General features: G+C 41.9%; 1 protein-coding gene across 6 annotated transcripts in view; it reads right to left on the bottom strand.

Moving 5' to 3' along the window:
• The window catches only part of TRERF1 (transcriptional regulating factor 1), a 305,915-nt gene that overhangs the window by 26,050 nt on the left and 255,323 nt on the right, over window positions 1-24,542 (bottom strand). For all 6 annotated transcript variants that reach the window (XM_069065954.1, XM_069065957.1, XM_069065958.1 and 3 more), the window contains 5 exons: window positions 21,821-22,196; window positions 21,039-21,105; window positions 16,061-16,200; window positions 15,804-15,907; window positions 13,050-13,125 (listed from right to left, as the gene is read on the bottom strand). In XM_069065954.1, the coding sequence (XP_068922055.1) occupies window positions 13,050-13,125; window positions 15,804-15,907; window positions 16,061-16,200; window positions 21,039-21,105; window positions 21,821-22,196 (763 nt within the window). The remainder of the gene's footprint in view (window positions 1-13,049; window positions 13,126-15,803; window positions 15,908-16,060; window positions 16,201-21,038; window positions 21,106-21,820; window positions 22,197-24,542) is intronic.

Raw genomic sequence — 24,542 nt, 5'->3', positions numbered from 1 at the left:
TCTGATTCTGTGATCAGAGATGTTTCTACTAAAAGGCAACCTGCTCCCCTCCTTTCCATTAACCCCAAGATCATTGTCTAGATAGTCCAGCCTCATCCACTGCCCTTGCTTCCTTCCACAGCTGTGTGAGGATTTGCTTCCAAAAACATCAGGGTTTCCAGGTCATCTCTGTAAAGCATCCCAGGTTTATTTCTTCCCCTTGATAAGGAAAGTAACTTCTTCAACCCTCAAAATGTGCAATGTCTTCGATAAGACTCCAGGATTCTATACACCTTCACTGGGACAAGCTGAGGCCAAATGGGCAGGAGCCAAGGGAATAAAAGGAGCTCAGGAGAGCCATTTCTCAGGCTAAATTCTGTTTCCTTCATTAGGACTCAGTGAGCACATCAATAGTTTCTCAAACATATCTGCTCATAGCTCATCTCACATTGATGAGCATAGTACCTATCTAAATCCTATCTAAGAAACATTTATTAAAACACCTACTGTGTGCCAGGTACTGAGACTATAAGGGAAAAAAAAACCAGTTGTTGCCCTTAAGTAGTTTACATCTTACTGAGAGGAATACAATATGGGAACAGGTCTCCCATGCTATGAATCATCCTGCCCAGAAAGGAAAGAGGTAATAGACAGACATGACTTCCCAAAAGCAGGGCTGAGGGTTTCTCTTCACTCATTCGGGTTTGAACACCATGAAAGTGAAAGGGAGGGTCAAAGAAATGCTAGAGAGGCCTGCAAAATTAACAGGGAAGTTATTCACGCTCAGCCAGGTACATCACAGAATAGCATAAAATATGCCAGTCTTTCCCCAACACCTGAAATGAATCATCATCTTCCCTCCCTCACTCAAATCTACACTTCCTCAAATTTTTTCCATCCTTCCAGGTCCAGCTTAGCTACTAAGTCTTCCATGAAAGCGCCTCTCCTTCAAGGTTGTCCCCACTCAAATTGATCTTACTGCCTAGACCCTGGTGGGAGTTACCTACTGTCCCTCCTGGGGCATTCTTTTTCACTCCTTTCTCGAGGAGCTAAGTCTTCCTTTCCCCTACAACCCCAAATCTTTTACTAGAAAAATTCCCTATATATGTTGATGTTCCCTCAAATGACTTCTTCTGGTTCATTAACCTCAACTACAAATTCCCTTCATGAATGGTCAGTCACACCCTAAATGTCACCATCATCCACAAGGGTTTCACTTTCTTGATCAAGAATGTGGAAATTTCTCTATCAGACCATAACTTCCCATCATGCCATCGACTTTGTCCTCACCATGACCTCAATTTGTTGGGGCTCTCTCAGGGGATCAATCCCACTCTGGCTTCACTTTCCTCCCTTCTCAAATTGTCCTTATATTTAATTATCATCTCTATGCAGATGATTCACAGATATCTTTCCATTTCTAAATATTTCCCAACCTCTCTCCTGACCTCCAGGCTCCCATCCCCAACAGTGTAGCGTAGATGTGAAACTCAACAGGTACAAAACTGAACTCATTATCTTTCTCCCCAAACAAACCCTCCCTCCTTCCAAACTTTCCTATTACCATCAAAGGCACCACTATGCTCCCAGTCATCGGGGTTTCAAACCGAGGTTTCATTCTCAATTTGTTGCTCTTTTTTACCCTAAATACCTGATCAGCTGTCAAATCCTGTCATTTTTCTCATTTCTCACCTAAGAAGTGGGATTTCTCTCCCACGTCCCAGGAAGCTTATTATTGGGATGTCATCATTCTGCAATATCAGCCTTAGTACTCCACTACCCCCTGCCCCTCTGTTTGGAGGGCAAGGGGCATCAAGCCCAACCTCCATGTAAGGAGAGAGCTTGGCTCAGACATCTCTCCTTATTTCTTACCTGGATTTACCACTTTGGGACTTCTCCGACTGACTTCTTCCATCATGCCCCATGAGTTGGGTAATTTTACCACCCTAGCTTTTTAGCTTCCTTTTGTATGTTGCCTTCTCCCATTAGATTGGATGTTCCTTGAAGGCAGGGGCTTTTTGTTTCATATTAGTATCAACATTTAGCACAGTGCCAGACACACTGTAGGTGCTTAATAATAAAGGTTTATTGACTTTACCTTTGTAACTATGTTCCCTTTGACAATGCCACCCTAGTCCAGCCCTCATCACCTACATCACTCCTGGAATCCTGTAATAGCTTGTTGGTTGGTCTCCCTGCCTCAAGTCTAGCCCCATCCACTCCATCTGCCACTCAGATGTCAAGATGATCTTTCTAAAATGCATGTCTGATTGTCAATTCCAATGGCTCCCTATTATCTCCAGGGTCAGATTTAAAATCCTCTGTTGGATTTTTAAAGTCCTTCATAACCTGGCCCCTTCCTACCTTCTGGTCTTGTCATATCTTACTCCCCTCTCTCCATGGCCTCTGTAGTAGCCCAGTGATACTTGTCTTCTTGCCCTTCCTCGAAAAGGAAACTGGACCCTGGGCATTTTTACTGGCTGTTCCCGTGCCTGAAATACTCTCCCTTCTCATTTCACACACACACACACACGTATATACATACAGCTGTAATTCCATCTTCTACAAAAAGTCTTTTTGATCCTCTTTCTCCGTAACCTATCTGCTCCGCACGTGGCAGTTTTCATGCTGCCTCCCCTATCGGTCGGTAAGTTCTGTGACAGTAGGGGGGCTGGCTTTTGCCTTTCTCTGTATCGCCAGCACTCAACACAGCACCTCGGATTTTGCCATAGTAGGCGCTTAATAAATGCTAGTTGATTGACTGACCGATGAACATTAAGAATAATACCAGGAGAGCACACAAGCAGAGGCAAGATCGTATAACACAGAGTGGATACACCAGGGCTTCAAGAATGCAGAGTCAGAGGCAAAGATTGCTGAGGTTAGTTCAGGAAGGCTTTCACTGGAAGAGGTGCACCTACAGTTGGACTTTGAAGGAAGGATCCAAATAAAATGGCTTAAACACAAAATGGCCACAGGGGCCAGGACCACAGAGTCATCATCTGTTCCAACAAGCATATTTTACAGACACAGAAACCTAGAGGTTGGATAATCTGTCCAAGGTCACATAGATAGTGCAATCTGAGAATTATTTCTGAACCAACTGGGCAGGGCACAGGGTCTCAGGAAAACCTGAGTTCAAAGCCGGCCTCAGATACTCCCTAGCTGTGCGATCCTGGATTCAGCTCTGCTCGCCTCAGTTTCCTCATTTATAAAATGAGGATAATAATAACCCTTACCTCCCAGGATTGTTGTGAGGATTAAAGGAAATAATAATGAATAAAATGCTTAGCATAGCACCTGACAGGAATATTGTTAATATCAAATGTAATATTCCTTTCTCTGTCAAAAAGCCAAGTTAACAATAAGAAAGTCCATCCCTCTAAATGATCCTAGGAATGTCATTGCATTCCTCCTGCTCTTGAAAAGGAGGGGCTTTCTTACTGTCAGGGGCTTTCTTACAGCCTTTTGACCAAGGCCAAGTTTTACAGAAAAAATCCTTTTAATTAATGGGATTTGTTCTGTGAAGTTTGGATTTAGTCAAAGGACTGCACTTGAGGATCTAGAGGGTCATATGTGGCCTGGAGGCCAAAGTTCCCCACCCAGGGGATAGAACAGTAGGGCTGGAGACAGAAAGACCTCAGTTGAAATCTGGCCTCAGACACTTACTATGTGACCCTGGTCAAGTCATTTAACCTTTGTCTGTCTTAATCCACTGGAGAAGGAAATGGCAAAGTCATTTCCAGTATCTTTTTTCCAGTATCTTTGCCATGAAAACCCCATGGACAGTATGGTTCACAGGGACATTACTAAATGCCTGAACAATAACAATCATTATTACAGTCATTATTATCATTCAAATCTGGCCTCAGGCCCTTCCTAGTAGCGTGATCCTAGGCAAGCCATTTAATCTCAGTCTGCCTCAGTTTCTCCAACTGTAAAATGAGAATAATAACAGTACCTACTTCCCAGGGTTGTTGTGAAGATCAAGTGAGATAATAAATGTGCAGTGGTCAGCACAGCACCTGGCACATAGTAGGCATCATATAAGTAAATGCTAGCTTTTATTATCGTTACTAGCCCTCCTTCTGCAGTAACACACTCCTTCTGCAGGGGTTCAGCATCTCTCTCTACTCCTGAGGTTAGTGAAGTGACAAATGGGCATTGTGAATCCCACAGATATCTTCAACAGGGACCCACTGAGAGCCTATGGCATGCATGGCTGGGTGTTATGGGGAATGCAAAGACACATACATGTGGGATACACATGACTAAGATGAATTTGAAAGAAGCTTCAAAATTCCTTCTTTCAGAAACATGATGTGAAAACTAGCCAACCTGGGAGGGAAGAAATGATGAGCATCTTATAATCAGTGACAACGTTCTGAATAAGATGTGTATTTTATATAAATAATGTCAATGGAAGAGAAGGAACATCTGGGAGCGGAGAGTTCTCAATCCACTGGTCTCCTAGTTGGAAAGTTGGGTCTCTGATGAGTACTAGCTGAATGCCCTGGGCAACTCACTTAACCAGGCAACCAACTCTCTGCATTTGTATGAGGGAATTTCTTATACCAAATAAATCATACCTGACAGGAATATTGTATGATACTGCTTATGGTCCAAGGAAAATGTTTTGTAACTAACAAAGCACCTCAAAAAATGTGGGTTATTATTATTATTATTATTATTATTTTAAAGGAGGAGTTCTTAACCATTTTTGTGTTAGAGACAACCCCCCACCCTTGGCAGTCTTGATGAAATTTATGGATCCCTTCTCAGAAAAAAAGTTCTTAAATGTATAAAATAAAACATATAGGATTTCAAAAGAAACTGGTGATATTGAAATAGTTATCAAAATATTTAAAAGAAAAAAGTTCGCAGGTGCCAGGTTAAGAACCCCTGTTCTAAAAAAAAAATAGCATTATATGTCGGGACAACTAGGGAGCTCAGTGGATAAACCCCTGGGACCAAGAGTGCGGAAGACTTGAGTTCAAATCTGACCTCAGACAGTTACTAGCTGGGTGATCCTGGGCAAGTCACTTAACCCTCTTTGCCTCAGTTTCCCCATCTGTCAAATGAGCTGGAGAAGGAAATGGCAAACCACTCTAGTAGCTTTGTCAGGAAATCCCCCAAATGGGGTCATGAAAAGCCAGACACAACTGAAACAACTGAACAACATATGGTGGTACAGACTAAGAAATGCAGGATACAGGAAAGGAGTTTGTCAGGATGTCAGAGGAAAAGATTAATCCCTAAGGAGTAGATGTGGTCAGGGGAGGAGGCAGAGCAGGGGTTTAAAGAAAGGGTAGGACTTAAGCAAATAATAATAATTATACATATATATGTATATAAAAGGAGGTCACCCCAGGTGGGGAGAACAGGGTAACTAAAAGGGAGAAAGTAGGAACATCTGGGCATGTGTTCAGGAGATTCTGAGTACTCCTACTCCTGATTGGATGAATTAATTTTCCAAGATGGCAGTCTGCTATGGCAGTGGTTCTCAAACTTTTGTTTAAAAGGTTATATCCACTGAGATTCACTGCGTAAGAAAGGAAATTGATAAAATTTTTAAAATATGTATTAATTCATTTAAAATAACAATAACAAATCCATATATGTTAACATAAATAACATTTTTATGAAAAGTAACTTTTACCAAAAAAAAGGGCTATAGTGAGAATAGAATTGTTTTGCATGTTTTTGTAATTCTTTTTAATAGAGACTTATAGAAGACAGCTAAATTCTCCTATATGCTTCTGCATTCAATCTGTTATGATATCTTGTTTTGGCTTAAGTACATGAGGAAAATGCAGCCTCATACAGACAGCTAGTTTGAAAAGGGAGGAGTATTTTAATAGGCAAATAATTTAATATTATGAAAATAATTTTGAATTCATAGATCCTGAAGGAAGCTTGGCATGATTTTCACTGGATTACAGATCCAGAACTAAAAGGGATCTCTGAGGTCATCTAGTCCAACTCCTCATTTTATAGTAGGGGAAACTGAGGCCCAGAGAAATTAAATGATTTGCCCAAGTTTACAAAGCAAGACAGGATAAGAGGCAGGAGTGGAAGCCAAATCCTCTGACTTTTCACTGAAATGCATGTAATTTCCCCTCTCCCAAGTCTCTCAGTTTCCTCTGGAGATGAGGATCCTTGAGGTAGCTACTTCACAGCCTTTGTGAGGAGAGTGCTGTATGAATGGGAGCTATTAGTATTATTGCCTTTGCCCCCTTGGGGCTCCTAATCCATCCCCTCCTCTCTACTCTCCAGATCTGTCTTTAGTCCAAAACCAAAAGGAAGGCTGGTGTTCTGAGCTCTTTCCTCTGTCTGATGGAGATTTCTTCCCTGTTCTAGGTAAGCAATTGTTAATCTAGGTCTTCTGGGGAATCTCTCAGACTTTAAAAGAACTTCTATTAAAAATATACAGGGTTTAAGGCTGGCTTGAAATTCTCCTTCCCCAGTGCATTTAATCTCAATGCCTAATAAACTCCCCATTTCCTAAGTGCCAACCAATTAAAAAGAGCAAAGGGTTAATTTGCTAGAGTGCCCACAGGAGTCATTTGTGCTATCTTGGGATTCCTGGCTATTGGGCTGTTATCAGCAGGGGGCCCTAATAAGCTGATTAGAGCTAATTAGAAAGAGGCTAATTAACTAGGGGAAGCTGCTTCTGGAACAGCATCAAGAGGGGAAATGTTTTGAGTTCTGGTTGTCAGAGAAACAGATTCCTGAGATGTGGCTGATTTCAGGGAAGATATACAGAAATCCTGGCCCATGGGAAGAAAGAGATGCCAGGGGAGAGGGGTGAAGGAGACCCGCTGTGGGGCTTTGAACAGAGGAGTTATTTTTGCCAATTATGACTAATTCTGCCCGCCTCCTAAAAGAGAGGTGATGAACTCTTGTGTGAAGAAGCAACCCCGTGTTTCTGGACATAGCCAGTTTAGGAATTTGCTTTTGCTTCCTTGACTAGACAGATTAAAGGGTTTTCTTTTTCTTTACTTTATGGGTGGGGGTGTAAAAAGAATAGAAAATAAATATTAATTAAAGAAATTTCATTTAAAAATTTAAATGAAAAAAAATTCTTTATGTAGGAGCTGTTTTATTTGGAGAAGGTGTGGGTGGTTTAAGCTAAAGGTACTCCAAAAACTACCTTTTCAGCAAAGGGTAGAGCCAGACTATTCATTTTACAAATTATTACTGAGCAACTACTTGGTATAGGATATTGTATACATTCTACAGTAATCTATCCTATTATATAAGATACACATGTATCTTATTGTATATCATATAAAGCTGCATAGGATACTGCATATATTGCAGAGTTATCTATCCTATTATACAAAATATACATACATACATATATATATATATCCTATAAAGCTGCTTGCACAGTTTCATAGGTTTGGAGCTTGGAAGAACTGTTTCAGACATCATCTAATACAAACTCAAGGCATTCATGAGTGTCACAGGAACCAGAATAAAATATTACTGGAAAATGTTTAACAAAATAAGTAAAAATGCAATACGACATAGATGATATTAATATGTGGTTTTCTAAATCAATATGCAGGCCCCAAAACATCCATTTCTATTTGCGCTTGATAGCACTGATTGAGTATAACTTGCCCCACCATCATTTTACAAATGAGGAAACTGAGGTCATGGAGGTTAAGTAATTTGCCTTAAGTCACAAAGGTGGTGAGTGACAGAGCCAGGACATGAACCAAGGCCTCTGGCTCAAACCTGGCAGCATTCTATGTGCTGTGAGGTTCTCTCATTTGCACTGCATTCACCTGTCTGTAGGATGCTGTATAAATGTTCTTTCTGGGTGTATTAAACTGAGAGAGGTCGCAGAGGGGGAAGGGGAAATCTTTTTCCTGGGACACTGGGTGATTTCTTTTAATCTTTTGCAGTCCACTGCTTTGTACACACACACACACACACACACACACACACACACACACGCACATGTACATGCACACATGCAAGGGAGCACACCAGTGTTGTAGACTGAGTGTTCAGTGTACAGTATGAGCTGAGAGTAGGCTGTGTTGCAATATTCCTGGAGAAGAAGAGAGCTGTTTCTTGCCCTCCTTCCCACTCACAGAGCCATCTGTAAGGCTGACCCATTCAACTGAAAACCTAAAGATGCTGCAATTCCAAATACAACCGCATATGGGTCATTCCTATCACTCCTACACACCCATCTCTCACTACCCAATAATTACTACCATATGAACCAACAGAAAGAAGGTGAACTACAAATTTCTAAAACTAGGCTCCACCCACTAAAAAGAAGCTGCCACTTTCACTGCCTTTCAGGGTCCTCCACAGGTAGAAGCCATGATTTCTACCCTGGGGTGAAGGAGGTCAGCAGAACTGACCTCATACCTTGAGTAACACACTCTTTCCATCTGTAATATTAATGGGCAGCTCAGAAGCTTTGTTGAGGGGGCTGAACCCTGTGTCCCTTTGAGGAAATGAAAAGGTCTCATGCATCACACAGTCAACATCTCATCACATGGGCCAAGTTAAAATTAACAGGTTAACCTTAGTTTGGAAGAGGTCCTTTGAATTGTAGTACCATTCCTGGCCTGTTCTGGTTCTCTGGTATTCCATGGGTGGAAAATCATAGTATCATATATCTAGAGATGGAAGAGACCCTCCCAGAAGCCATCTAGTCCTGCCATTTCATTTTACAAATGAGGAAACGAAGGCAGGGTATGATTAAGTAACTTCCCCTGGAGACACAGTAAGCATCAGAGAAGGAGACAAGTCCTCTGATACCAGAGGTGATGTTTTTTTCTACTGTCTATTTTGTTGTTCAGTTGTTTTTTCAGTCCTGTCCAACCCTTTGTGACCCCATTTGGGGTTTTCTTGGCAAAGATACTGAAGTGGTTTGCCATTTCCTTCTCTAGGTCATTTTATAGATGAGGAAATCAAGGAAAACAGGGTTAAGTGACTTGTCCAGGTCACACAGCTAGTAAGTGTCTGAGGTCAGATTTAAATTCAGGAAGATGAGTCTTTGTGACTCCAAGCCTAGCATTCTATCCACTGTGCCACCTAGTTGCCCCTACTGTACTATGCTGCCTCTGTTTTTTACCTTTAGCCTGTGAATAACAATAGTATTTGTTTTAAGGTCTGCAAAAATATTGTACAAATATTATTTTATCCTAACAGCTACTCTGGAAAGAAGATGCAAATAGTATCCCCATTGTACAGATAAGGAAACTGAGGCAGATGGCAGTGACTTGCCCAAGATCATACAGCTAGTAAATGTCCTAGGATGAATTTTAATTCGGGTCATTCTGATTCCACGTACAGTCACTGCACCATTAGCTACCTCTCTCAGAACTAAGGAGAAGTAAGGGGAAGCATTCTTTATACTTTTCTCCATCTTCTCTTGAACTAAAACCAGCCTTCTTTAGTCTTATTCTCAGAAGATATATCTTAGAAAATGTGCTGACAGCCTGAGACAAGACATGCTTTACTTAGGCTCTTGGAGGGGGTTTCAAGGTTCTCTTAGTGACATGATGCTAACATCAGTGAGGACTAGTTGGGAATGGTAAAAGGACTCCTTTCAGGGAGACTTGTACCTTAGGATTCAGCCCTTTACTGCTCCCTATTTCTCCCTCAGTCCTCCATTCCCTCTCCTTAGAAACTCCATGTTGGAAAAGATTCCAAACAGATGAGAACAATGAAAGACAGAGAAACCAGATCATCTCCCAAATTCTGCATGTACAGAAAGAATCCCAAGTCTCAGCAACCAACCAATGTAATTTGGCAGCACTGATATCACTCCAACGATCCCGAGTCCAAATGCCCTTGTTTTAGGGGAGAGGAGAGTAGCAACAACGCCAGACCCACACAGCCTCTGAGCAGAGCTTGGAAATGAGCACTCAGATATACTCTAAGACACTGAACATATGTCATTGCTGCTAAAAACAAAACAAAACACTGAACGAGTAAAGTCAGGGAATTATAGAAGTGCTAAATCATTTCTACAGCCTCATCTGGAGCCATAACTCAACCCCCTATCCATTTTCCAGGAAGACATCAGGAAGGAAAACATTTGGATGGCCACAATATATGAAAAGATCATCTTTCAGCATCTAAGTCACTTTTATATGGTCTCTGAGTCAAGATTAAATGAGTCTCTTCCTCATCCTGTCCCTGCTCCTTCCATCATCACCACAAATCTGGCTGCTTGGCCCTCACCCAGTCCCATGCTTTCTGGAAGTGATTAGTAGGTGAATATTACTGTAATTACTCACCTAAAAAGCAAATTAAAGAGGCAACAGGGAACACATGTAAAACACTTTGCCTACCATAAAGGACCATTAAAATGTCATCTATTGTTATCATTTGAGAGGTTACATGGTGTACTAGATACAGAGAGAGGTTGGGAGTCAAAAGACCCAGATTCACATCTCCTATCTGACATATACAGGCTGGACAAGTCAATTAACCAATCAGATGCAGGGCAGGTACTGCTCTGTCCTGGTAGAAGGAGATTCATCACCAGGAGTTCTCCATACCATAGGAATGTTCCACAGTCATGCTGTGTGCGCCCAGGTCTATCCATATGTTTCCAGAAAAAAAATGCTATTATGTCTCTCTCTCTCTCTCTCTCTCTCTCTTTGCTTTTTGGAGGGCAACTAGGGTTAAGTGACTTGCCCAAGGTCACATGGCTAGTAAGTGTTAAGTGTCTGAGGCAGGATTTGGACTCAAGCTGGTGCTTTATTCACAGTGCCACCTAGCCACCCCTATGCCTCTCTTTTTTGAGACTGGATTTTTTTTTTTTGGTAAAATTTGGTTGTTCATTAAAAAAAAATTAGTTTAGTTACATTTTATTTTCTTCATTTCCTTTGATGAATAAAACTGATATGCTTTATGACTGAGTATTCCATAGATGTTTGTCTCACACCACCTACAAACTGTGATGTTTCCAAGATTGTGGTATTCTGTGATAGGATAGAAAAGGCACATAGTAGCACTGCTAGAAGACAGATGTGGAAATGATGGGAGGGGGGTTGTGGTAGTGAACAGTCTGGGGCCCCTGCTGCGGCTGTACAATGTCCCAAACACCATATGGTCCATTCTTGACCTCCCATTGGGCCCAGTACAATGTCCACTAGAAATACCTATCTGAGGAACATATACTGATATAGTAACTTGATGGACTGCCCATTCAACTGTATGTCATAACCAGAGAAGTATCTGTTTTTTCTATTCTTTGTTTCTAACTACTTTAAATTTCTGTAAGTTCATGAAGGAAATCCTGGGGAGTTATGGGGATCTAACTGACCAGACTGACTGCTAGGCAATTAATATTTTAACCATGGAGAAGCGAAGGAAGGAAAAGGAATAAGCATTTACTAAATGCCTGCTATGTGCTACGCACTGTGTTAAGTGCCTTTTCTCATTTGATCCTCACAACAACCCTGGGCAGTAGGTGCTATTATTATCCCCATTTGACAGCTGAAGAAACTGAGGCAGTCAGAGATTAAGCGACTTGCCTAGAGGTCACAGCCAGTGAGTATCTGAATCTGGATTTGAACTGTGGTCTTCCTGACTCAAGGACCAGTACTTTTTCCACTATGTCACCTGATCCTAACTTCATTTAACTTCAAAAGTTCCTTACTCCCCCTAAAAACAAAAAATGAAGGACACTGTTAATCACATCATTTCTATCAGAGTTATCCAGGAGACAGAAGAGTTGAAGATGATAGTGGGACCTCTTATGCCTCTATTTGATTTGATTGGGATAGGGAACTCCCCATAAGAACCACTCCCCATTTTCACTGGCAATGCACCTGCAACTCACAGTTTTAGGGCATTATCAGGGTCACTGAGATCTTCAGTGACTTACCCAGGAAGTGTGTCAAAGCTCAGACTTGAACTCAGGTCTTCTTGACTTAAGAGACGAATTTTCTGCTAATACTCTGTGTTATTCTAGGTGCTAAAGACATAAAGATCTTGTCCTAAATAAGTTTACAATATTAGGAAGATTATCTGCAACCAGATTTCAAGTCAAGCCTTCCTATCTCCTGACTGAACACTCTACCCATGATACCATGTGCCCCTCTTTTGTTGCTGTTGTTCAGTTATGTCCAACTCTTTGTGACCCTCATTTGGGGTTTTCTTGGCAAAGATCCTGGAGTGGTTTGCCATTTCTTTCTCCAACTCATTTTACAGATGAGGAAACTGAGGGAAACAAGATTAAGTGACTTGCTCAGGATCACACAGCTAAGAAGTGTCTGAGGCTAGATTTGAAACTCACAAAGATAAGTCTTCCTAATTCCAGGCCCAGCACTATCCACTGTCCCATCTAGCTGCCCTAATGTCCCACTTACCATGCTGCTGTCATCATCATCACCATCATCTTCACTGCATCTAGCATATATATATAGCACTTTAAGGTTTGCAAAACTCTCTCTTATATGCTTTACCACAGGTCTATCATGAAAACAAAATGAGAAACCACCCACATTACCTCTTTGACTTCTTCCCAGGTGACCCCTAAACACAAGGTACCCACCTTCTTTACACATTAACCTAATAGCAGCCCCTTAACAACATGACAAGGCAGCTAGGTGGTGCAGTGGTCTGACTCCAGGCTTGGAGTCAGGAAGACCTGAGTTCAAATCTAGTGGCAGACACTTACTACCTATGTAACCCTGAGCAAATCATTCAACTCTGTTTGCCTCAGTCTCCTCATCTATAAAATAAGCCAGAGAAGGAAATGGCAAACCACTCCAATATCTTTGTCAAGAAAACCCCAAATGGGGTCACAAAGAATTAGACACAACTGAAACAACGAAATAACAACAAAAAGCAACCTGACAATCACACCATCAATGAGTTCAGGAGTATAAAGATAGTCACCAGCTGAGTAGATGAAAGCACCAGCTTTTGCTAGGTGCCTGGAAGGGCCTTAAAATAAATAATAACCATTAAATAATACAACATTATCAAAAGCAGTTCAAAAAAATAAAAGAAAAAATCCCCTCTCCCTCATTCCCTCAAAAAACAATGAGAGGAGATGGGGAAAACTGGGAACCTACCAGCATAGTGGTAATTTGCTAAAGGATGACATTTAAATCTGATGGGTTTCTTCAGCAGGAGCATTTCCAAAGCAGCCTACAAACCCATGGGAAAGAAAAGAAGAAGCATTAATCACTTGTATCCTGGGCCAAGTGGAGAGTCTTACACCTAAAGGAGAAAGAAGCAAGCCCATCCCAAGGGAACATCAGGGGAGGTGGGGAGAAAAAGGGAGATAGAAGATGAAGGATGAGATTTTCTTTCATTATGCCACCCACATCAGAATCCAGGACCATCCTGAGATGGTTCTTTACTAAGAGGAAAACCAGGGACAGTAATATCATACTGCAAAGAGAAGTGGGTAATGCCAGAAGAACATTTTATACAATAAACAATACTGTAAAGACTTGAGAATTCGAATCAAGGATATGGTCAAACATTAATTCAGAGGAACAAGGATGACATGTGCTACCCATCTCACACAGAGAAGCGACAGAATCAAGGTGCAAAATGAGACAGATTTTTCAGACGTGGTCAACGTGGGAATTTGTTTTGCTTAACTGTTGCGCGGGTTTTTTTTCTAGTCTTTTTCTTTCTTTTTATTCTTTTTTTTTTTGCAATGAGGTGGAGGGGAAGTAGAAGAGGGGGGAAATGTTTTGTTAAAAGGAAAAAAATGTTTTACTATAACTATCATATATCTCACACCTCTGACATATATTGGCTATATGACTCTAGGCAATTAAACTTAGCTCTCAGTGCTACAGGCAACTTTATTCAATATAAAGGAGACACCCTGCATTGCTGAAGAGAGTTCCCCATTAATGAAATCACAGGTGCAGTCCCCTATCCTAGTTTATGTTTTATACAATAGATCATAATTGACAATATTGGTTATATTGGGCTTAGAGCCCACCTTCCTTGTAAGGCACCTAGTTCAAAGCCTTTTAAATCTGTGACCTCATTTGTCCTCACTGATCTTTGATTTGAAATAATAATAATGTTAATGCTGCCACTGGTTGAAAATTAAAGAACATATGCACAGTGTTAAGAGATACTGAGAGTGATACAGTGGGTAGAGAGTTGGCTTTGGGGCCAGGAGATTTCTTTTCAAGTCAGTGGAAGTGGTGGGCAAAGGGGCTCTCCTAACACTGATGAAGTCACATGCCCACACCCCACCCCATTCCCTCATCTCCCTACTACCACCAAATAAAAAAAAAACATAGAAACACTATCATACTCTCCTCACTATGGCTCCAGAGGCAGACACTGGGTTCTGAACCCTCTGACAAATTACCACAGAGACTACTGACAATCTCCAGCTGGGCTTGCCAGGCAGAAAATGCTTAGAGTTCACACCCAGTACCAAGCCCTGTTTGTGCTCCAAGAATAAGCCCAGTTAAGAGGCTAACCCCATTAAATGAAAACTATTTGGGGACCATTAACCTGACTCCTGAGGATAGCATATGATCTACATTGCTAAAATGAGTGGCCACATGAGTAAATATCGTCACTGTATCATGAGATAGTTCAGGACTGATCATTATGACCCTCATTTTCTTTCTTTTTTTAAAGTATTTTTATCTATTTTGTTAAACATTTTCCAGTTATGGGGATGCTAGGTGGCACAGTGAATAGAGCACAAGCCCTGGAATAAGGAGGACTTGAGTTCAAATCCAGCCTCAGACACTTAACACTTACTAGCCGTGTGATCCTGGGCAAGTCGCTTAGCCCCGAATGCCTTGCCCTTACCCTTCCAAAAAACAAATATATATATATTTTCCAACTACATTAAAAAAATTTTTATCATTAATTCTTTAAAATTCTGAGCTCCCAATTCTCTCTCTACCTCTTATTCTTCCCCCACCCCTTGAGAAGTCAAGCAATAGGATATCAACTACTCATGTGAATCATGCAAAAAAAGAAAACACATACAAGAAACCAAGAAAATAAAGAAAATGAAAAACAACATTTCAATCCATACTCAGAGTGCATCAGTTCTTTCTCTAGAAATGGATAGCATTTTTCATCATGAGTCCTCTGAAATTGTATGACATTCATTTTCATATTTGTAGAAATGGAAGGCCAGAAATGAAGTTAGCACCACCTAATCCACCTACCCTTGGCCAGTGTATGATACAAACAGTACACTGAGGGAAATCTGAGGCCCAAAGACATTCAGTGACTTGACTGAGTTAGTGGTAACACTTCAAGCTTAAGTACCCAACTCGAAGTTCAATCTACTACTCAGTGGGTTAAAATACCTCCCCTATCTGGCATTAAGGAATGATTCTGATGGTATCCAAGGGGGTGCTAAGGCAAAGGAAGGGAAACAAACCATCAGATGTCAAATATTTAACTACAGAGCTACAGGTATTTGAAAGAAGACCAAACTTTGGATGAAGTCGTAGCAAGGTCACAGACTGTCTGGCTCTATATATACATACCTATTTTGGGGAGAACTAATTATTTAAGTCCTTCAGCTTCTATTAGTGGTACCCTGATTCCCTAAGGTGAAATTCAAACACATTCGTTTCCCAAGGGACAAATGTTGACAAACCTTGAGAATCCAAAGTGTAAACAGAAGCCCGATTCATTCATTCTCTACCTACTCTTCAGCATTCATTGCCATTTACTGAAGCAGAAATGTCAGGCTTCTAGGATATCAGTATTAATCACTCAAACAGATGTGTGTGTGTGTTTCAATTAGCACTGTAAATTCAGAAAAATGTTCCCTTCCTCCCCCCAGGAATGTTAACCATGAAACTCCCTATACTTACCATAACATCACCTTTGGCCTCAAAGAGAGAGTGCAAGGCAAATTCAGAATTTGTCCCTCCCCCTGGCAATGCACTTGAACAACACAGATTCAGCAGATTCTCCACTGCAACAAAGAAGCAGAGGCATCAGAGACCTGTCAGAAAACTGGGGATAACAGGATTGACTGGGCATCTTTGGACCACATGAAGGTACTAGGAAAAGGGACTGAGTCGGGCATTTGAGCATTTCCTAACCAATCTTTCCCACATTCCAATACCTCTCTTCTGGAACTCTTGGTTTTCCAGCTCTGGCCAGGGCTTCCACACCAGTGTGGCCTTGTGTGTGTCCTTGCTCAGGGAAGACACATCCTGGAGGTCAGGGATCTCTGCTTGGAATCTCACACCAATGTTGATGCGTCTTTAAGGACAAGAAGGAAAAATAAGAGTCTGGTTACGATGGGCCTACAAAGGGCAGCTTGTCAGAAACTAAGAGAGCAGAACATTTGTCCCTCATGCTGAAAGAACTCAGGAGGCATTTCCTTATAGCATGGACCCTCCCCCAATTCCAGATATGCAACATGCCCTGGGACAGGGAAAGGCCTTTCTAAGTGAAGAGAGATGAGAAGTTTCGAACAAGGTTCCACTTAAGGCAGTAAAGGGGAGTCCTGACTAATTCAGAGCAACTTGGAACATCTTCAAAATGAACAGAACTAAGAAGAGAAAAGAAACTATGACTGGCACTTTTAAGAGTACACTGCAGGGGAGAAGGACATAAGGTGGGCTTAATATTTCATAGGGAGAAACGTGGAATATTAAGAATCTTAGAGACAGAATCTTGGAGCTAGAGGAACTTCAGAGGTGATGGGGTCTAGCTCATTCCTTAAAGCAAGTCCTATCCTATGCAACACTGTTAAGCAGTGGTCTTCTTCACGCCCCAGCAGTCCTCCCATCCTAGAAGGTGACCCCATGCTTTTGGTGAGCTAGTCCCAGAACCTCTAGTGATTTTTAGGAAGTGCGCAGAATAGTCCTACACGCACTCCTCCACTTGTCTCCCAACCCAACACTTCTGACTCTGATTTTCCTCCAGACCCCTGAGTGGGTACCTTCTCTTGCCCGCTTTTCAGCTCCCTTTTATGGGTTGCTTCCCACAGAGAATGTCAGGCCTGGAGTCAAGAAGACTCATCTTCCTGAGTTCAATCTCATCTCAGATACTTAGTTGCTAGGTGAGTGTGGACAAGTCACTTAACCCTGTCTTCCTTAGTTTCCTCATCTGTAAAATGAGCTGGAGAAGGAAATGGCAAACTACTCTAGTATCTTTGCAAAGAAAACCCCAAATAGGGTCACGAAGAACCAGACATGACTGAAAAACAACCGAACAACAACAAATTCTCCCACCCCACAAACTGTGAGCTCTTTGAAAATAGGGACTGCTTTTCTTTTGGCTTGTATTTTACTGCACAGTGCCTGCCACAGAGTAAGCACTTAATAAATGCTTGCAGACTTTATTGGGTCATCTAGCTTCTACCTGAAACCTATAGTGATGGAGAACTCACTACTTGAAGGGGCAGCCAACCCACTTGAGGACAAATTTAAATCAGCAGGGATATTTTCTTTACATTAAATTGAAATTTTAGTTCTCTGTAATTTCCTGTCCTCTGGGACAAAACGAGTCTACTCTGCTTGCAAATGCAATACATCCAAATACACAAAGACAACAATGCTTTTCCTAAGATCTTCTCTAAGTATACATAAAGTTCAAACAATTGATTAAAAGTGATAGGGGGACAGTGGCAGAGCACAGAGGACTGGACTTGGAGTAAGAGGGCCTACTATTTGCTATTACTACCAGTAGTAAGTTGCTACTTACTATTAAACCTTACTAAATGAGTTGCCTTGTGGGGCAGCCAGGTAGCACAGCGAGTAAGAGCACTGGCCTCAGAGTTGGGATGACTCTAATTGAGTGGGTATGCTGGAAGAAGTATTAATCTGGGGGTAGCATGTCAGGAAGATGGTGGTAACTTGAGGTCTTCAGGATCCTGTATGATTCTTCTAGCTTGATATAGTCACTTCTAGGCCATGACCTCCAAAGCAAGCCACCTACAATCTGGCCATTATCATCACCTTCTTACCAGCAGAACTTCAAACTTTGCTCCTGAAATCAGAGCTCCTACGCTCTGATTGGTGAGCTTTCCTCTTATGTTGCCCAGAACCAAGCTTCCACCTCATGTACTAGCCACTAGCTCCAAACCATATTACCTACATTCCAAACCATGAAGCTCCACCCCATCCCAAATGGCAGCCACCTTTTATGTGTTCTTTCTGCCTACTAGAATATAAGCTCCTTGAGATCAGGAATTATATTGTTTGCTTGTATGTTGGTTACCCTTAACCTGGTTTAGCCCATCTACCAAAACAGTTTTATCCTGGCGTACCCACTGTTCCTAACAGCCACAGGTGAGAATTGGGTGAAAGATAAAAGCACAGGAAACCCTCACATTAGAGGTGCTAGTCCTCCCTGAATACCCCATACATCCCAACCGACATATAGTAAGGGCTTTAGAAATAATCTTTCCTGGGGCGGCCAGGTAGCACAGTGAGTAAGAGCACCGGCTCCAGTGTTGAGAAGACCTGGGGATCGAATCCGGGCTCAGACACTTAGCACCCACCCAGAAACACCTGGCCGTGTAACCTTGAGCAAGTTACTTAACCCCAATTGCTTTAAAAAAAAATGAGTTGCCTTGAGCAAGTATTCCCTGCCTCAGAAAAATGGAAAATCAAGAAAACGAGGGGTTGGATTTGATGATGTCTGAAATCCCTTCTAACCCTAAACTTTATGTTCCAAGAAGCCTCAAACAACCTGGTTTCAAGCCAAGAATAATATCTTACATATACATGGTAATTTGTATGTCTAAAGGTATTTTTTACAAACATTATCTCATATGAGCTTTCATATAACCCTGGAAGGTCAGCAGAGAGGTATAATTTTGCCCATTTGATAAATGAAAAAATGAAAGATAACTATGTGACTGAGCTTCAAGTTTTGAAATGTATAACTATTAGACAAGAAGAATTTACACATGTTTAATTCACAAAGCAAAGTAGGGAAGTATGGCAGAGAACATTTGGAGAATTGTATGAGAGAGAAACAGAAATGGCATTGTTGTAGGAACGAATATACTAGAGATCACCTGGTCAGATGTAGACTATGGAAGATACTTCATCATCAAATGCTTAAATAAATCTTTCCATTCATGCCTGCTTTGTGGCAGTCAGAGATTAAGTGACTTGCCTTAAGTCAAACAGCCACTAAGTATCTGAAGCTGGATATGAACTCAGGCCTTCCTGACTCTAAACATATTTACTATTTACTATACCCAGAACCATAAGGAAAAAAATGACTTTATTAATCTAGGATTCAGGACAGTTAATAAGTAATTTGGGGGCATAGGAAAGCATATTTATCTCAACTCTAGAATGATTTGAAAAAAAGGAAGCACTCAAAAAAAAAATTTCAGCAATCCAACCATAAGTAACCCAGATAAGGAATAAAAAGGGAAGACATTTAGAGAGGCCTGTATGTTGAGACTGTAGAAAGAACTCTCTCCAGTGAGCCGAAATCTTAAAGAGATATGTAAAAAAGGTGGGTAGAGGGACACCAAATTAAAGATAAATGCAAAAGAGGGTCAGACATCTACCAAAAAACAAATTTCAGAATAAATGGAGCTTTGGGGTTGCAGTAGAGAAAATAAGCTGTGTGTTTTTTTAAAAAAAGATATGTTCACTAGGAAAAGAACAAGGAAGGACCAGAATGACTGCACTGGGCAGATGGTGTAACATTAACTGATGACAAGAGAAAAAGCAGAACTACTGAACTATTTTTGTTTCTATCTTTTTCTATTGAAGAGGATGGTCTTAAAACTGGGAAGGGCAAAACTACACACACACACACACACACACACACCCCTTCCCTTCCCTTCCCCTCCACTGTTTAAAGACAATTGAAGCCAAATATGAAGGAGGAGGTAAACATGTGGGGGGGGGGGGGAGCAGGGATGGAGGAAGGGAGAAAGACAGAGAAAAACAGAAACAGAAAAAGAGAGAGACAGAGACCTAGAAAGACAGTGTCGGAGAGAGACACAGAGAGAGAGAGACAGAGACAGAGACAGAGACAGAAGACAGAAACAGAGAGAGACAGACAGAGAGAGAGAACAAAATCTAGCTGTTTCAAATAAGTTTGACTTTCTAGGCCCGAGTCTCAGGGGAATGAAATAACTTGGTGATGGGATGTCACTGCTGAAAACTGTCAAGGAATCATGAAGAACAGTGGTTCCAGAAAACTGCAGACAGACAAATGCTAAGCCTTTGGAAGAAAAGTAAATTCCAGAAACTGTAAACCAATGAGCTTGAATTCAATACCCAGGGAAATCCTTGAACACAATCATAAAATAGATGGTTTGTGAGCACTTAAAAAAGCAAAAAAGGGACTATTTGAAGTTGGTATGGATGGATTCCTGAATAAGCTACAGGAAACTAACTTCATTGGTTTTTCTAAAAGTGTTACCAGACTAGAAATGCTGTGGTTTTAGCGTACCTGGGATTAAATGATATATTTGACAAAGGATTGTGATATGTTTTTAGAAAAAAAAAATATAGATAGCTAGCTAGTTATATGGATGGATGGATAGAGACAGAGGTAGCAGTATATTGGCTCTTTTGGATTCAAAGCATGGCCTTTTGGCTTGGCCAAGGGGGAGACACCAGAATTGGGCAAAATCTGCAAAGGTTAAGAGAAGAGAGGGAGATGGAAAGGGAGAGCAAGAAGAAAGGAAGGAAGGAAGAGAGGGAGGGAGGGAGGGAGGAAGGAAGGAAGGAAGGAAGGAAGGAAGGAAGGAAGGAAGGAAGGAAGGAAGCAGAAGCACATTTGAGTTCTGGAATGAAATAACCAAGGACTCTGAAGAAATCATTTTATGCTTGCATTAAACAAATGGGCTTTTTAAAAAGCCTGAAATATTAGTATTCGATAACTGGACTGATCAAAGGAATCTTGCAGTCTTGCCTACCTATGCACCCACCCTTCCCCTTTAGCACCAAAGTCAGACTCTCTTGTACCCTTTCTGATACAAGATGGACAGCAGCACTTTTCAAATTCTCCTTTTGCACTAGTGACTTCATTCCCTTTTGAAAATCCAGGCCCAAGGTTACTATTGTACAAAAGGTTGTTGTTTTTTAAAAACTAAATAAACAAGTTTTGCTTACGGTTCAATGTCCAATGCCTGTTCCCCAAGGCCTGGTGTGAGTGCTGAGTTGCCACCATCAATGCTGTCTGAAATACAAGACAGAGGTCATTAAGGAAGGGGATAAAGAAATAGGCAGGTCTATCTACCTCCTTGGCCAAGAAACTTAAAACAGCATTTCCATTATTTTAGCAACCTTGAATATTTTCCCCATCTGTAGACAAAGTAGAGAAGCAAGTGGGTCACTCACAGGCCTAGAAGTGAGTAAGACTGTGTCTCAAGTTCTGCTATTCAGACATGCTGGCTTGTTGACCCCAGCTGGGCAAGACACTTAACCTCTTAGTGGCCCAGGCAGCTAAGTCAGTAAATTACAGCAGAGATGAAAGCTAGAAGAGTCGCCCCACATTGAAGGAATAATAAATAAGTCCAGAAAATCACCACCATCAGGAAAGGTATCCTCCCAGCCCATCTCTGCTGTATCAGTCAAATATCTCATGAAACTGTAGGAAGTTTGTCTGAACTCAAGCTTTCCTGGCCACAAGATTCTCATGGTTCCACTTTAATACCACTGTGGGATGTACTTTCTCAGCTGATGCATACAATTATTAAGACTGTTAGAGGATTCATTATACTGTCACATCCTAATGAATGATTTTTTCAGGTCGTTATGTCTTTATTTAAGTCTATATGCCCCTAGAAGTATGTATGAAACTCTTCACATGGCACCCAGCACCAACAGAGATGGGCAGTATCAAGGACTGATAACTACCCAGATATTACAAGGAATTCAAAGCTGAGACTTACTGGAACGGCAGAGGAGCACTCTGGGTGTGGGTGTCAGCGGAGTGAGCGGCAGCTGTGGGTGGGGGCCGCCATGGGAGGAGGTGCTGATGACATTGCTGAAGAGGCCAGAACCCTGGCGGACAGGGCTCAGCATAGGTGGGGGTGTATAAGGAGGCAGCTCATGAGTGGGGTCCAGGAGGTGGTCCCCAAGGATGCGGGGAGATCGCAGCTGGCTCTGATACAAGGTGGCAGCTGAATAAGAGTTGGTGTTCAGGTTAAAGGAGGGAGGGGGGATGAAGAGTGGTTCTGGACGGTGGCGATATTTCTTCTTATCCTGGGTGGGCTTAAAGTGTTCTTCAGCTCTGGCCATGCCTGGCTGATGTTTTCTGGGAATTTCCTAAAAGGCAAGGTGAGTTCATTTCAAATATTTATTACTTGGATGAATTCTCCAGCTCATGCACACTGTTTCCACTAGTGTGAAGGGGACATGTCATCTCCTTTTTGTCCCACCCCCATTCCCCTCATGCTCCATTCACCACTCATCCCATGGGTTAGAAAGCTGCACCCCAAGAATAAGCCTTTCAGGCTTGGCCAAAGAGGGGATACCAGGTTTGGGTAAAGTATGAAAAGTTAGGAAAGAGAGAGAGAAAGCAAGAAAAGGGGGTGGAATAGCAGGAGCAGTGGGTGAGAGAAGGGTTATAAATTCAAATTCTTTGATTCTTATCACTACATTCCCATCTGCTGAGTAGAATCCAGCTGCAAAGTCTCCCGGAATTCTCCATCAATTTCCCCAGAGGAGAAAAATAAAGATAGGTTAAATGAATGTACCCAAAGGAGAGAGAGAGAGAGAGAGAGAGAGAGAGAGAGAGAGAGAGGAGAGTGAGTGTGTGTGTGTGTGTGTGTAATGAGGAGGGAGGGGGAGGGAGAATGAGAGAAAGAGAGAAAAAGAGAAAAGGAGAGAGCAAAAGAGAGAGAAAGAGAGAGTCAGAGAGTCCCTACCTCACCAAAGTTGTTTCCTCCTTTGGTACCTTCCTGGGCTCCAGGATCCCCCGCAGGATGAAGTGGGATGCTTAGGTGTGGCTATCTAACAATGGTCTCTGCAACCCTTGCTACCCCCATCACTTCTACTTGGTGACTCAACAATCAATTAGTCTTTATTTTTAAACACCTGCTATGTGCCAGACCAGATGCTAGGGAGTGGGGATATAGGTTCAAAGAAGGTCAAAATAACAACCCCTGCCCTGCAGAAACATCCGGGGACAATTCTGATGTATAAGTGGGCTTCCTTTAGGCAGTCCTAGTTTCGTTACTTTATCAGCCTGAGGCCAAGTATAATAAGGAAAGGGAATATGCCACACAGAGAGACAGACAGATATAGAGATATGTATTATGTAAATGCACGGCATGCCCAAAGAAAACAGAAATGGCTTAGAGATTATCCGCTCTTTTCCATTATCTATGGAGCAAGAAAAAAATCAGGAGGCCACTCACTGCATTTAGGAAAGCCTGCAAGGGCATCAGTACAAGAGACTCCTAGGTCATTTGCATACACACCTCCTAGGTGACTTGCCCAGGGGTCACACAGCTAGTAAGCTCCGAAGCCATATCTGAACTGGGGTCCTCCTGACCCCAAGGGTGGTAGTTCTATCACTGAGCCACCTAGCTACCCCTTTCCTAGGCCATTCTTGAGTCAAAGCCCACATGATCACTGTTGAAGGTCTTCATGACTGAGTTGGGGCAGGCAGTATGAGACAATGGAAAGACCACTGGTCTGGAAGTCCTGTTACTGACTTGTATGACTTTAGTCTGGTCACTTCCCTTCCCCTGGCTCAGTTTCCCTTCTATAAAATGTCATTGGACTAGATATGCTCTGAGATCCCTCCCAGGCTGGATACACAGTGGCTGAAGAGTTTAGTCCCTTTCTGTTTGTTCTCTGATCTTTGCTCTTTATCCCCAGCAAAGAAATGACCTAGGGAGGAGAAGCAAGGCCCCTTGTCCCAATTCTAATGGTTAAAAGACTGGCTCTGAACATTAGCTTTAAGGGCATCCTTTCTTACACTGTTCAGCCTCCACTTTCCATGATTTTTCTTTCCCCAGTTCAGGGTCAGGTGGGGCAGAAGGGAAGGAGAAACAGCTCTCTTTACTTTTAAATTTCATGTCTGACTTCTTTTGTATCCTGCCTAATCTACCCAGCTTTTCCCAAATCCCTGCCTTTCCTCCAGTCTGGATGGAAGATAGTAGTAGAAAGAGACATGGGAGTCAGAAGATTTGGGTTCAATTTCAAGCTTTTCTGCTTCCAAGTTGTATGAGTATGTGAAAGTCCTCCTTTCTGAGCTGCCATTAAAATATGCAATCTCTGAGATTTCTCAGAAGTCAGTTCTGAGTACGCCCCACATCACACTTCTACATCTCTGCCCCTAGATGCAATGCTTTCCTCCCTTCTCTGCCAGTCACTTGCATTCCTGTAAGATCTTACACTTGTTTGGTCATTTTGTTACTTCTGATTCTTTGTGACCCCATATGGGAGTTTCTTGGCAAGGATACTGGAGTAGTTTGCCATTTCCTTCTCCAGTGTATTAAGACAAACAGAGGTTAAGTGACTTCCCCAGGGTCACAGTAGCTAGTGAGTGTCTGAGGTCAAATTTGAACTCAGGTCTTTCTGACTCCAGGCCCTGCACTCTATCTGAGCCACCTTATTGCCTCCAAGATCTCAGGCTAGGATACAGCTAACGCAATCTAGGAG

This window comes from Petaurus breviceps, unplaced genomic scaffold (assembly GCF_028583685.1).
Source record: "Petaurus breviceps papuanus isolate PSGF00001 unplaced genomic scaffold, PetGlider_PUasm1.0 90701, whole genome shotgun sequence".
Classification (NCBI taxonomy): Eukaryota; Metazoa; Chordata; class Mammalia; order Diprotodontia; family Petauridae; genus Petaurus; species Petaurus breviceps.
The sequence above is the reverse complement of the archived record's forward strand: the minus strand, read 5'-3'. Positions and strand labels throughout refer to the sequence as shown.